At 36.2% G+C, this 14,739-nt stretch overlaps 1 protein-coding gene across 2 annotated transcripts in view; it reads right to left on the reverse strand.

Annotated features, from left to right (window-relative positions):
* ESF1 (ESF1 nucleolar pre-rRNA processing protein homolog) overlaps window positions 1–14,739 on the reverse strand; it is a 130,020-nt gene that overhangs the window by 42,004 nt on the left and 73,277 nt on the right. For both annotated transcript variants that reach the window (XM_050745627.1, XM_050745626.1), the window contains 4 exons: window positions 13,814–13,966; window positions 12,405–12,519; window positions 9,389–9,536; window positions 3,308–3,469 (listed from right to left, as the gene is read on the reverse strand). In XM_050745627.1, the coding sequence (XP_050601584.1) occupies window positions 3,308–3,469; window positions 9,389–9,536; window positions 12,405–12,519; window positions 13,814–13,966 (578 nt within the window). The remainder of the gene's footprint in view (window positions 1–3,307; window positions 3,470–9,388; window positions 9,537–12,404; window positions 12,520–13,813; window positions 13,967–14,739) is intronic.

Here is a 14,739-nt window from a genome sequence, read left to right on the forward strand (position 1 = left end):
TTCAATTAAAAGTAAAAAATACATACCCAATGTTGACAATAATTCCGTGAAACTGACACTCTTACTGATTGTTGAAGGTATTATAAGCTGGTACAACACTTTCAGAAAGCAATTTGGCAATAACTTAAAGACACAAAAAGTATTCTGCCCTTTCTTAGTAATTCTATTTCTGGGAAACTATCCTAAGAAAATAATTCAAAATATGGAAAAAGTTATAGGTTATTTATAACATCCCAGATACTTGGCATCTGAGATTTAACATTTGAGGTTTTGACACTGGTAGTTTTAACAGCTTGTGAGAGAACCACAGGTTGATCTACAGCACATGTAAAGTTGCTGTGTGAGCAAGGAAGTCACGTAACTAACTGGTGAGTTAAGCCTGAATGTTAGTATCAGCTTCTCATTGTGGCCTGGTTGTTCTCTACTAGTCCTGGCATGCTTGGAAACATTTCTAGGCTGGAAGAGACGAACAACACACCTTTGTTTTAAAAGTTTTTAAAATTAAAAGGCCCTGAAAAAGCAAGCAGTTACTTGGCTGCTGATGAAAATGAAGAGATTTAAGAAAAGCTTGATATTTTAGGGTTTGAGATCTGTCCTGTTTTTTTTTTTTTTTCAATGTTGTAGGTCCACTGTAGTGAAAGATTAGAAACTTAATCAAATATTCAACAACAGAGAAATGGTAAATTAAACTGTAATCTTCTTAACCAGTGGTTGAATTAGGATAGTGGAATTACAGATGATACTCTTTCATTTTACATTTTCACTTCATAAGGTCAACATTACCCTAATACCAAAAACCAATACAAGAATGAAAAACTACAGATCACATTCCTCTTTGCCACAAGTACAAATATTTTAAATAAAATATTACTAAATTAAGCTAGGAATATACAAAAAGATAAGGTATCATAACCAAGTTGGGGTTTATCCCAGGAAACGTAAGAATTGCTTAAACTTTCCAGTTACAGATAACAGGTGTAAATACCACTTTTAGGTATTTGCCCTACATAACTATGTTTTGTTTGTTTGTTTGAGACAGGGTCTCATTCTGTTGCCTAGGCTGGAGTGCAGTAGCATGATCACAGCTAACTGCAGCCTCAACCTCCGTGAGCTCAGGTGATCCTCCCACCTCAGCCTCCCCAGTAGCTGAGACTACAGGCGTGCGCCACCACACCTGGCTAATTTTTGTATTTTTTTGTAGAGATGGAATGGTTTTGCCATGCTACTCAGACTGGTCTCGAACATCTGAGGCTCAAGTAATCCACTCACCTTGGCCTCCAAAAGTGCTGGGATTACAGGCGTGAGCCACTGTGCCCACTCTCATAATTATGTTAATAAAGATGCAATCTAGATGTGGTCCACTTAGTGTGGGAACCTATATCATATATCTGTACCTTATAACTGGCATTATATATTTCTGAAAAATTTGCTATAGAACACCTCAATCCAGTTTATTTTAGATCTGCTTTCTCAAACAGACAACTGAACACTTCAATTTTAAAATGTTCATATTAAAATATATTCAATAAGCTCATTCTAAGATTAGAATTAAACCACAATGTATTCAACTTAAAAGACAGAATTCAACATTTCTTGGAATCGTAAAGTCAAGGAACTCAAGTAAAATATTTCTTCACAGACATCTCTGAGTGGCATGATTATGTAGCCTTATTGTGGAGATTTACTGACACAGAGAGCTCAACCCCTTAAAGCAGCCTTCAGTTCTTTTGTGAGATAATTCTAATAACATAGAAAATTCCTCTTTATATTATTACATTAAAATCTACCTTCCTTCAACTTTTATCCAGTGGCAGTAGTGCTAACCTGTGAGGTAATAAAAGAGATTAAGTCTCCATTTACATATTCTGCAAGTATTTAAAAATAGCTGTTAATATCACTTTTTAGACTTTTCCTCTCCAAGCCAAATCAATTGAGTTCTCCCAACCACTTGTCATATGATACAACAGTAAACTTCATTTGTTCTCACCACCACTTCCTGCAAAAGCCAAACATTTAAAACAAATGGGTTGCAACACAGCGCTTCATTCCTGTAGGAATATGCAGCAGATCATCCTAGCAAATTTACTACAATAGCCAGTGTCCATCCTAGCAAATTTACTACAACAGCCAGTCAATCCTCAAATATCAAAATACACTAATTTTTTCCCAAATAAAAACCCATGTAAACAAATGTTTTATTCCCACTACAAAAGCATGCTACTTGTAAAAATGGAATTGATAACAGAACACTTTTAAGTTTTAAGCAATGGTATTCCTACAGCTAGTTAGTACTCTTTCTCCTAGAGACTAATACAGGCTAAAGAACTGAATCCTTATCCAAAAATACATCTGGTTTTAAAAGTTATACATATATATAATATAAACAGCAGTAACCTACAAAAACAGTATTGGCTGCAAAAGTCCATGCTGATTTGCCCTGCACTGTTGAAAAAAATGTGTACAGTAGTCCCCAACTATCTGAGGAGGATACATTCCATGACCCATAGTGAATGTCTGAAACCGTGGATAGTACTGAACCCTATAGATAGTATGTTTTTTCTTGTACATCTATAGCTATGATAAAGTTTAACTTATAAATTAGGCATAGTAAGAGATAAACAACACCAACAATAAAATAGAACAATTACACTGTAATAAAAGTTATGTGAATATAATCTCTCTTCCTCTTTCTCTTTCAAAGTATCTTATTGCACTATACTGGGTAACAAACTGCAGAAAGTGAAACCATGAAAGAGGGGCAACTGCTGTTTACTAGAGAATGATCCCATTTATCCCAGCTTTTATCTTTGTTTAGCTTTGACATGGTTGTAATTAGTTTTGTATTAGTATTATTTTACTTTACTATGCTGTATTTCTTTGACTATTTGCAGCAAGACTGAAGATGGAAGACTATGTAATACATATTTTGTGTTAGGGAAACCTCATGAATTAAGGACTAGTGGGGGTTATGGAAGAAAAGGTCACTTAAGAATTAAACATATTCAAAAGAAGTGTAATAACTTTAGAATACACGGTGCCTGGATTCAAGTTTCCAGATCTTGAGAATACAGGCTCAAACCTAGAAAAGGCTACTCTGATAAATGGACAGGAATAATTTATAGTTAGTAAATCAAAGAAACCAATTAAGAATAAGCTGGTAACAGTCTAAAATGCTAAGTTAGTTATATGGTGTATGCAAATACGATGTTAAGGTCCTCACCAAAACATTTCCAGCTCCTTCATATTTAAAATGTACTCAACATACTGAAATTGGAAAAAGAGAAAACATTTAGCAACTAATTCTTACCTGGAACCCATTTAATTTCCATTTCCATGTCATTTTCTTTGCCTTTCTTTTCTTTCTCTTGAATAACCTGCAAGAGCTGCCTGTATTTAGCAATTTGTTCTTCATCATCCTTCTGACTTTTCTTTGTTTTCCCATCTTCTTCTACATTGACTCCATCATCACCTAATGAAAAGAAAACTTCACTTAATACACAGAAACAATTCACTTCTAACTCTAGTCTTCAGATCTTATGGTCACTCTCTTCTAAGAGATGCTGCTAAGACCATAGGATATCAAAATCAGACTTAAATTTCTGAAAATTAAATGAAAGACCTTAGGGTCTCATGTAGAATAAAAATCAGTTGCAATATAAATTTGCACTGTCACAGTAGTACGCTTGGGAATTCCCTCTTTTTATTAAAATTTATATTGGATAATAACTCTGCAGTCACATAACATCTTTGGGCTTCTCTTTCCTGTAAGTTGCAAGATAATGAAGATGGCATTTTATCCCTCTTTATGTCCTCCACTATCCAGCACAGTGGCTTTAAAATGTTATGCTGAATAAATGTAGGTTGAATACTGTTGGGATGAATTTGGTTTGCAGATTCAGCTATTCAGACTGAAGAGAAGAGATAAAGGCAGTTGTTTATAATCCAAACCCAAGAATACTGGAACCTTTCCATTTTTGAGTAAGCACGCTTACTCCAACGATCTCATTAATATATTAAGAATAAAAATGAATTAGGAGTTACTTCAATTAATTTCACTGTGTGGAAAAATATTCACATTTGCACTTCCTAGTTCTACAAAAATAATTAAAATACAAAGAAACAATATAAAATTCACAGGCAACAAATACCCAAGAAAAAAATACACCAAAAAGTTTGTTCTACATTTCCACTGCAAGTCTCCAAATCAAAAACAAATCAGAAACCTGGGTTTTAATGCAAAACATACAGACTTACTGAACTGACTGTCTCAAGTAAAGGAAACTCTACTAGCAGAATAATGAAGTCCCTCTCCTCTATAACCTATGGCTAACTGCTCACCAAAAATGTCTGACATTATTAAGCATTTAGCTGGGAAACATCAGTGTCAACAGATTGTCCTTTTATCTTTTTTAATTTTTAAAATTCATTTATTTTTTCTTTTTTCAGCAAGTTCATACAATCAATGTCCTTACATCTTAAAAAGGTGATATGGAAAAAAACTGGTTACATAAATATTTCTATATGTATATATTTTTTTTTCTTAAAATAAATAAAAAATGGTCCAGGACATTCTTTCCATCCTGTCACACTTTTATTTTCATTCAAACAGCTGAAATTCATTTTTTTCCTGTTTGTGCTTTGTGCCACAATAATAATGTTGGATGGAATTCTGTCATGTATCCCGTAATTCAATGGATAAAACATGAGGAACACATTAACAAATGGCAAAGTATTTCTTTCTATTAAAAGCTTACTTCTGAAAATATAATTAGAAGCAAGCTCCTTCCAGGTTGAAATTTTAGTGGTAAGTCTCTGATGGCTTACTTTAAACTGATTTTTTTCCAGTACTGAAGTTTCACATTCTGAAGCTCTAAAATGTGGGGTAAGTCATGTAGCTCTGTTTTTCCCCAATTCAAGGACACTAGTTTGTGAAAGCCTTAATACTATATCAGGAGTGAAAAAATAATAATTCTAACAGTAAGCTACCCTGCTATGCTCTCTTATAAACAATAATCAGAAATATTCAGTAGCTTTAAGGCATTCAAATATGCTGATGTATCTATGAGAGGTACAAAATTACAGATTATAGTAAATTTGTAATCAATTAAAATACAGAAGAAAAATATATGCTTTAAAAAAACTTGGTGTATCTCAAACAAAAAGCCATTATTTATTAAATTTCTTTTTTTTTTTTTTTTGAGACGGAGTCTTGCTCTGTCACCCAGGCTGGAGTGCAGCGGCGCAATCTCAGCTCACTGCAAGCTCCACCTCCCAGGTTCATGCCATTCTCCTGCCTCAGCCTCCCAAGTAGGTGGGACTACAGGCATCCGTCATCACGCCGGGTTAAGTTTTTTGTATTTTTAGTACAGTGGGTTTTCACCGTGTTAGCCAGCACGGTCTCCATCTCCTGACCTCATGATCCGCCCGCCTCGGCCTCCCAAAGTGCTGGGATTACAGGCGTGAGCTGCCGTGCCCGGCCTATTTATTAAAGATTTCAGAAATAAAAATACAAGATAGAAGGTACATAATTTCAGTCTTTCCAACCATAAGCCTGGTACTATTAGAGCCTCATTTCACAGCTATGGAAGAAAGATATAGGGGCTTTAGTAAACCTAACCTATGTACAGTGAAGTTAGGAATTGAAACCAGCAGAGCCCAAGCTCTTAACAAGAATGTATTAACAAATTATTGCTTATTTATTCACAATATTAGCTGCCCTCATGTCAAAAATGTCATTTTAAAATTTAGTTCGCTTCTCCCAAAACAGAAATCTACTTAAACAACTTGTATCCAATCTTCACAAGTGTACATAAACAGTTATATTTTTTTCCTTTATTTTACAGCTGATGTGAAGAAAAACTTTTCAGAATTTTCAGAAAAGTTCTAAATGCCCATATAGGCATACAAATAAAAAAGAAATACTGATAAATCATTATGTCTTTCTCCATATCTATGAGGAGAAAAGACATAGACAGAGGATAATTGAAGAAATGACTCAGCTGTTCTGTGAACAATAAAAAAATAAAATGGTCATCCAGTTATTTGGAACACCAAAGAAAATTAACAAGCATCTGCCACTAAGGCCTTAAAAAAAATGTGAGGCCCTTTGCGCCCAACTTAACTCCCATTGCAAATACACATTTTCAAAGAGTATTAAATACTTAAGCAATTATGTGGTTGTATTAATATGAGATGTCTGAACAAAGAAACCAGAATGATTAAACATGATTTTCCATACTGTTAAAGAATAGTATTTTATGAAAAGCTTAGAAAAATGAAGCACTGTCTTCAGGAGTCTAAAAGAAACAGTGATAGACCAATCAAGGGATCTCGGAAACTCAAAAGTTTAACTGCACTATGGTCATACTAAAGAAACATTTCAGGATTTATTTAATTTGACAGTTAGGCTATAAAAATAATACATATACAAAAGGAAAACAAAAAAGCTATGAAAAATGTTAAGCCACAAATTAGAGAATATTCATTCTTGCTAATTTAAAATACTTATATCTACGTTTAACATTTATGGGTTCTTCACTTTCTGTCAGCATTAAATCTCTTACTTATAATTTTTCATGAATGGGAATTCTTCTATTAGATAAGAAGAATGAAGATGTGAAGGTATTAGGCAAATAGTATCAATGAAAAGTTGACATGAAATTACAACCAGGCAACCAATTTCCAAACAGAGACAGATCAAATACAGGGAAAAAGGGTTTTGTGGCTTTATTTCCACAAAGTGAGCTATTTTAAGCAAAGAGCATATACATTTAAAAGTACAGCTGATTCTTGAACAACATGGAGGTTAGAGGTGCCAACCCCAGGCACAGTAGAAAATCCACATGTGGCCGGGCGCGGTGGCTCAAGCCTGTAATCCCAGCACTTTGGGAGGCCGAGACGGGCGGATCACGAGGTCAGGAGATCGAGACCATCCTGGCTAACACAGTGAAACCCCGTCTCTACTAAAAAATACAAAAAAATAGCCGGGCGAGGTGGCGGGCGCCTGTAGTCCCAGCTGCTCGGGAGGCTGAGGCAGGAGAATGGCGGGAACCCGGGAGGCGGAGCTTGCAGTGAGCTGAGATCCGGCCACTGCACTCCAGCCTGGGCGACAGAGCGAGACTCCATCTCAAAAAAAAAAAAAAGAAAATCCACATGTATCTTTTGATTCTCCCAAAACTTAACTAAGAGTCTACCGTGCAGTGGAAGCCTTACAAATAATACAGTCAGTTAACACGTATTTTGTATATGTATTATACACTGTATTCTTATAATAAACTAGAGAAAATAAAATGGTACTAAGAAAATCGTAAGGAAGAGAAATATATTTCCTATGCATTACATGGAAGTGGATCATTGTAAAGGTCTTCATCCTCATTGTCATCACTGGGTAGGCTAAGGAGGAGCAGGAAGAGGGGCTGGCCTTATAGTTTCACGGGTGCCAATCGCAGAAGAAAACCCATATATAAGTGAACCCACACAGTTCAAACCCATGTTGTTCAAGAGTCAATTGTACACCATTAATTGTTTCAAGCATTTAAAAGAAAAAAAAAAAAAAGGCCAGGACCAGAGGCTCATGCCTATAATCCCAGCACTTTGGGAAGCTGAGGCAGGTTGATGGCTTGAGGTCAGGAGTTCGAGACCAGCCTGGCCAACATGGTGAAACCCCATCTCTACTAAAAATACAAAAATTACCCAGGCATGGTGGCAAGCACCCGCAGTCCCAGCTACTCAGGAGGCTGAGCCAGGAGAATCACTTGAACCCAGGAGGAAGGGGTTACAGTGAGCCCAGATTGTACCGCTGCACTCCAGCCTGGGTGACACAGCAGTACTCAAAAAACAAAAACAACTTGAATAAAGATAAAAGATAATTTGAGAACTTCTTAACAGCAAGCTAAGTACTTCAGACTAACTCTTTCACTGAAGACATTAAGTTGGAATTAAGTTGGATTAAATATTTTATAAGCTTTAAAGAGGTTAAAAAAAGAAAGAAAAGTTTCAAAGAACTGTCAAGTTAGAGAAGACTTACTATGTCAAAAACAAGAAGGGAATATTAGAGGGATGACTCCAGGGTTAAAGACCTGTTTGGTCTGAGATTATTTCCTGTTTCCTGATCCACAGAACAAAGAGCCATGAAACTCAACTGTGGTTTTAGCAGCCTTTCAGAACCAAGAAGACAAAAGTTAAAGGCCAAACAAAAGAGGGAATTTCAATTGGTACCTTGATATTAAGCAGCCACCCAGAGGGATATACTCCCAGGGATATGGTCAATCTGAAGTAAACCAGCCCTCATACAGACTTTAACCACCTGCAGAAGCCAGAGAACCTAAGTCTTAACATTTGGAGAAATGTGGTTCTAAACCAACCAAAGTAAATTATTCTCTGATCAAAGATACCCTAACTTCAAATTTCAAAGTAACACACAAAGTTCACTAGGCACACAAGTAAACAAGAGAGAAATACCTTGTAAAATAAGACACCAACCTGAAAATACATGAAATATTAAAACTATCAGATACTATGAGTAAAAAATATAAAAAGTGGTGTTTCTGACTTGAAATATAGCCAAATATAACCTCCATAAGTAAAAAATGTAACAACCAAGATTAAGAACTCAATGGAGAGGTCTATCAGCAGATTTAACACTGTTGAAAAGACAACTGGTGATCTGGAAGATAGGTCAGAAGAAAATATCCAGAATGCAGTACAGAGACAACAGATTAAAAACATAAAAGTAGAGACAGGCAAGATATAATGATGAGCTCTAACATGTATTTAGTTGATGTCCTGAAAGGATAAAGAAACAACATCTGAAAACATAATGGCTGAGAATATTCCAAAACTGAAGAAAGATACCACTCCACAAATAAATGAAACCCAACAACAAACCTCAAACTCCATAAACAAAAAGAAATCTACTCTTATACTTACCATAGTAAAATTGCAGAAAGACAAAAAGAAAGAGAAAACTTTAAAAGCAGTCAAAGGAATAATTATAGAAACAGAGAGTCTACTTTTTAACTAGTTGAAAACATGGACTGTAAAAATATTTAATCAATCTAAATGATGCTCTTATTTTTAAAAAGGCAAATGGGTGGGGGGGGGGGCGGTGCCTAAAAGATTGTTTTACTGGTTTACTAGGAAACTGTGCAACCACATGCATTAGGACAAGTCTAGAAGGCCATGCTTGGTTAGGTTGTGATTTTAAACAAAATGTTTATAGTTAAAGAAATTCAGGCAAAGAAAAGATATTGTTTTTAAATCAATTACTATCTACAGGTATATATAATACTGTGTAGGTGAGCATATTTGCAGACAGAATTTGGCCTTCCCTGTAAAGCTACTGCCAAAGACCTATGTCCATTAATGGTCACTAAAAGATTAACAATACCTTGTAGCTCCTCTTGTATCTCCTCCTCGTCTTCACTAGAGGAAGCTAAGTAGGCTTGAAAATCCATGTCCAAAAGCTCTTCCTTTTTAAACTTCCTGTTGAGCACTGTAATTCTTTCATGATCAGTCTCATCCCAAGTGATTTCCACCTTTCACCAACAAATAAGAAAAAATAACACACGAAAATGGAAATGTCAACTCAAACTTGTTAAAGAATATATACTATTAACCTGGATGTTTAACAGTAAGTTAGAAGTTAAGACACATTAAAACAAATACATGAATGATATGATTAATAAATAGTATTCTATTTGTGAAAAGGGAACCATTTCTATTAATTTGTACCTTCTCCCAATTCTCTGCTATCTACAGGATACTCCATTACTGGCAGTAAAAATTAATCAGTGTATAAATTAATTACGGCGAAAAAAAACTAAGAAAATGTACTGGTAAAAAAGTTAACATTATGGGCCAGGCATGATGGCTCACACTTGTAATCCCACCACTTTGGGAGGCCAAGGCGGGTGGATCACCTGAGGTTAGGAGTTTGAGACCAGCCTGGCCAACATGGTGAAACCCCATCTCTACTAAAAACACAACAAATTAGCCGGGCGTGGTGGCGGGTGCCTGTAATCCCAGCTACTTAGGAAGGCTGAGGCAGGAGCATCAGGAGGCCTGTAATCCCAGCTACTCAGGAGGCAGAGGTTGCAGTGAGCTGAGATCACGCCATTGCACTCCAGCCTGGGCAACAAGAGCAAAACTCCATCTCAAAAAAAAAAAAAAGTTAACATTATGAATTAGTGAAAACACGTTTTTCAACCAGAGTTCTAAGATTTCAGGAGATCTGCAAACTATATGAAATCTGTTGAAAAAACAACACAAACTCAGTGGGGTCCATTAAAAAAAAAGATTAAGAACCACTGATCAGAAAAGCATCTATTAGTTGGAAATAGCTTAAACCTCCATGATACATGAATTCATCTAGGACATGACTGATGTGGTGATGACTGGCTCCTGTCCTCTACATAGTCCCTATTCTCATATAAGGCCCTGCTAGATATCTTATCTCCATCATAGGATAGATCCCACGTCCTTGGTTTTTGTTTATTCCACTCAGGCCAATCTCCCCAGACAAGGATAGCAAAAGAGACAGCAATTAATTGAGATCCTTAAAATCACTGCCACCTGTCTCAGAAATTCCAGCTAGTCATAGGATTCAGAAATGATCCCTATTCTGATAATTAAGCTTGAGCAGATAACCACCAAACCACTGCTGGCACTAGGACAGATGTTGATGATACAGCCAGGACCCAGGAACTCTACACTGGCTGGCTGGACAGGCTGGCCCTGATCATTATTTTGGTCCTGAAAATAACATGACTTTAATTTCCTGTGACTGAATTTTTTAGACTTTGTTTACTATGTAATGGTAGAGTTTTACTACTCCAGTAACTAATCAATGCCATAGAGTGCCCACCACAGCACACCAGGTGACAGATACAGCTATTCTCTCTGCTACCAGTCCCTCCTCAGAGAAGCCTGGTGATTTATCACACAGGTTTTGAAAAGCAGAGTACAGCTGTGAACAGAAGGGTTATTGGAAGAAAGAAAAGGGAGAAGGGAGGCCAAGGTGGGTGGATCACCAGAGGTCAGAAGTTTGAGATCGGCCTGACTAACATGGTTAAACCCCGTCTTTATTAAATATACAAAATTAGCTGGGCGTGGTGGTGTGCCCCTGTAATCCCAGCCACTTGGGAGGCTGAGGCAGGAGAATCACTTGAACCTGGGAGGCGGAGGTTGCAGTGAGCCAGGATTGTGCCACTGTACTCCAGCCTGGGTGACAGAGTGAGACTCAGTCTCCAAAAAAAAAAAAAAAAAAAAAAAAGAAAAGGGAGGAGCCAGGCACAGTGGCTCACACTTATAATCCCAGCACTTTGGGAGGCAGAGGGGGGAGGATCACTTGAGCTCAGGAGTTCAAGATCAGCCTGGCCAAGATGGTGAAACCCAGTCTCTACTAAAAATACAAAAATTAGCCAGGTGTGGTGGTGAACACCTATAATCCCAGCTACTGGGGAGGCTGAGGCAGGAGAATCACTTGAACCAAGGAGGCAGAGGTTGCAGTGAGCTGAGATCGTGCCACTGCACTCCAGCCTGGGCAACAGAGCAAGACTCTGTCTTTAAAAAAAAAAAAAAGAAAAGGGAGAAGGTAGTCACCTAAATAATAAACTATTTCAATAGACAAAAAACCTTTTGGCTATTTGTTACAAAGCATTAACGTGACATCTATTATACCTTAATTATTCCACATCAATTCTTTTTACAGTTTTGAATCGTATCTGCAGAAAAAGGTACTCCTATTTTAAATCTTCACTAGTTTTGTTTAACTGTGCTGCGAGGTAATTTATTATCCACTTCCCCTTATTCTCTAGGATATTAATAACTGATGTATTAGAGTGTACAGGAAAGACAGAAGAGTGTATAGGAAAGACAGAAGAGAAAAAAGAAACATCAGCAGGTAACTGACACAGGCTTAAATGCATAACAAGAATCTGAAAATAGGTTCACAGATATGGTAGATGCAGACACACTTGTGTCTCATTTCTATCTGTACCCATACATTTAAATTTTGAATACTTTGAGGCTGGGAGCAGTAGCTCACAACGCCTGTAATCCGAGCACTTTGGGAGGCCAAGGCGGGAGGATCACTTGAGGTCAGGAGTTTGACATCAGCCTGGTCAATATGACAAAACCCTGTCCCTAGTAAAAATACAAAAATAAGCCACCTGTAAACCCAGCTACTTGGGCAGCTAAGGCACAAGAATCGCTTCATCCTGTGAAGCAGAGGTTACAGTAATCATACCACTGTACTCCAGCCTGGGTGAGCGAGCGAGACTCTGTCTCAAGAAAAAATAATAACAAAAAATTAATACTTTCCATTTTTAAAGATGCTATAACATACAAACTCTCTTCATAAAGCAATAGAGTCCGGCTACGTATTTTTTAAAGTTAAGAAATACCGTTGATGTTCCCATTGCAGCAGATGTGAAATATTTTGGTTTATATGCTGTTAAATCCACTTCTGAGGCTACATCCTTAGGCTCATCATCAAAAGTAATATCATCTGGTATAAACCTAAGAAGTAAAGAAAAAAAATGTATTTAAACATACACTGCAGTGATAACCATACATATAACTTTCTAAAAGACACACGTTTAAGAGACAATGTTAGACAAAACCTCTGTGTATTTCTTAATGAATTCATCTTTGTATAAATTTCTGAAATTCATAGGCTATAACTATAATTCCTCTAAATTTAAAAGAATGCTGTATAGATAGAAACCCTGCATTAGGAGTCAATTAATGAGTCACGTGCAAGCACATGTGGGTCCCTCACGTTTCAAAAAGATCCAGACTTGATAGTTTCAAAAAGATCCAGACTTGATAGTCACTGACTACATGTTTTTGTTGTTGTTTTTAGGGAGAGGGTCTTGCTCCATCACCCAGGTTGGAGGGCCATGGCATAATCATGGCTCACTGAAGTCTCAATGGCCTAGGTTCAAGCAATCCTCTACAGGCGTGTGCCAACATACTTGGCTAATTTTTACTTTTAAAATTTTTTGTAGAGACAGGGTCTCACTATGTTGCCCAGGCTGGTCTTGAACTCCTGGGCTCAAGCGATCTTCCTGCTTAGGCCTCCCAAAGTGCTGGGATTACAGGCATGAGCTACTATGCCCAGTTGGCTGTATCGTATTTTAAAGATCAAATATAATTATTAAAGGGTAAGCCTTGTGAATACAAAGTATCATATACATGAGGTGTCACTGAAAACAAGTGAAAGCTTAAGGTTGATTCTTACAATTTCCTAATTGTACATTTAGTCATTTACATTTAGAGCAGTGTTGTCCAACAGAACTTTCTGTGACAAGGGCAATGTTCTGTATCTGCTCTGTCCAAAATGTAATCATTAATTATTTGAAATATGACTATGCAACTGAATTTTAAATTTTATTTAACTAAAATAACCAAATATGACTAGTGGCTACTACACCGGATAGCATGGATCTAGAGATAACAGTCTGTTAGCAAATTCCTCTGCCCTTTCCTCCATGCATTTTTAAAAGTTAACTTCATTTGGTTCCTAGCTCTAAAAAGCAGTTGCAAGGAAATATCATTGTGTAGGGTACACCATCTTAAAAACAGAGCCAATATGTCTGAAAGGAAAAAGATGTGGGGATGATTCATACATAATACTTTAGCATTTTCTTGTTTTCTTTCTTAGGAGTGATGTTCCATGCAATAGAGTTAACCCAAAAGCAAAAAAAAATCATTTTAGAATAAAACAGAGATCACTATCAGTTCAAATATTTTACTTCTTATAATCATGTTGTACTAAAAGACTAAATTGGTAATACATACACTGGATTACCTTAGATCTATGAAAGAACAACTACTTTCAAATTCCAGGCCATCACAATCCTCATAAATTTTACTAGCTGTTTCCGGAGAATCACAGTCTACGACTGCATAATAGTACTTCAGTCGTTTGAATTGATAATCTCTCAATTTTTCTCTAGAGGTCCTAAAGTGGGAAAAACTAGTTAAACATACTTATACAGAAACACCTACATTTCCCTTTAAAAAAATAAATGTAATTCTTTCAAGAAAAACATATTATAAGCTGGCCTTCATACCAAGCCATCTTTCTTTCATGACTTTGTCTTTATAAACATTAAATACTTAAGCTCAACTTATTATTCTCACAAGGTACAAGTATTTGGATTGGAATATGGTATCTAGGAAAGGAGCATGTGGGAATTATATGTGCTTATCTATAATTTAACTCACAGAATAGTTATTTCATTTTGCTATCACATACCACCTTCTCAAGTAAAGCCAATGAAGATAATTCTATTATAAAATGTTAGAAAGGCATTAGCTACAAAGACATTCCTGATCTTGCAAAATATTTAAGAGTCTATAAATTTAATTTTGCTTAACTGCAACACATTTCTTTTTTTTTTAAGTTCCACACAAAGCATTGATACAACACATTCTTTGAAGATCTTATTTAACCCTCATTTTTATTATGTGTAAATATAGCTCCACCTAGTGGCTTAAAAACTATCTGAAATTATTTTCTATATTGCACCATGATGATAAAAAAATGTTTTATCATTCTTTCACTTTTCTATTCGATTCTCAAATAAGAAAAATCATATAATTTGAAAGCAAACAGAGCTTCAATGAGGTCTCAAAAAAAAAAAGCAAAACATACTAATTCAGAGCAACGAGGCTGAAAGAATTCAAAAGAATTCCAAATCAGTTTAATCATGAAATGTTTTCCAAAAACTG

The sequence above is a fragment of the Macaca thibetana genome, chromosome 10, assembly GCF_024542745.1.
Source record: "Macaca thibetana thibetana isolate TM-01 chromosome 10, ASM2454274v1, whole genome shotgun sequence".
NCBI classification, from domain to species: domain Eukaryota; kingdom Metazoa; phylum Chordata; class Mammalia; order Primates; family Cercopithecidae; genus Macaca; species Macaca thibetana.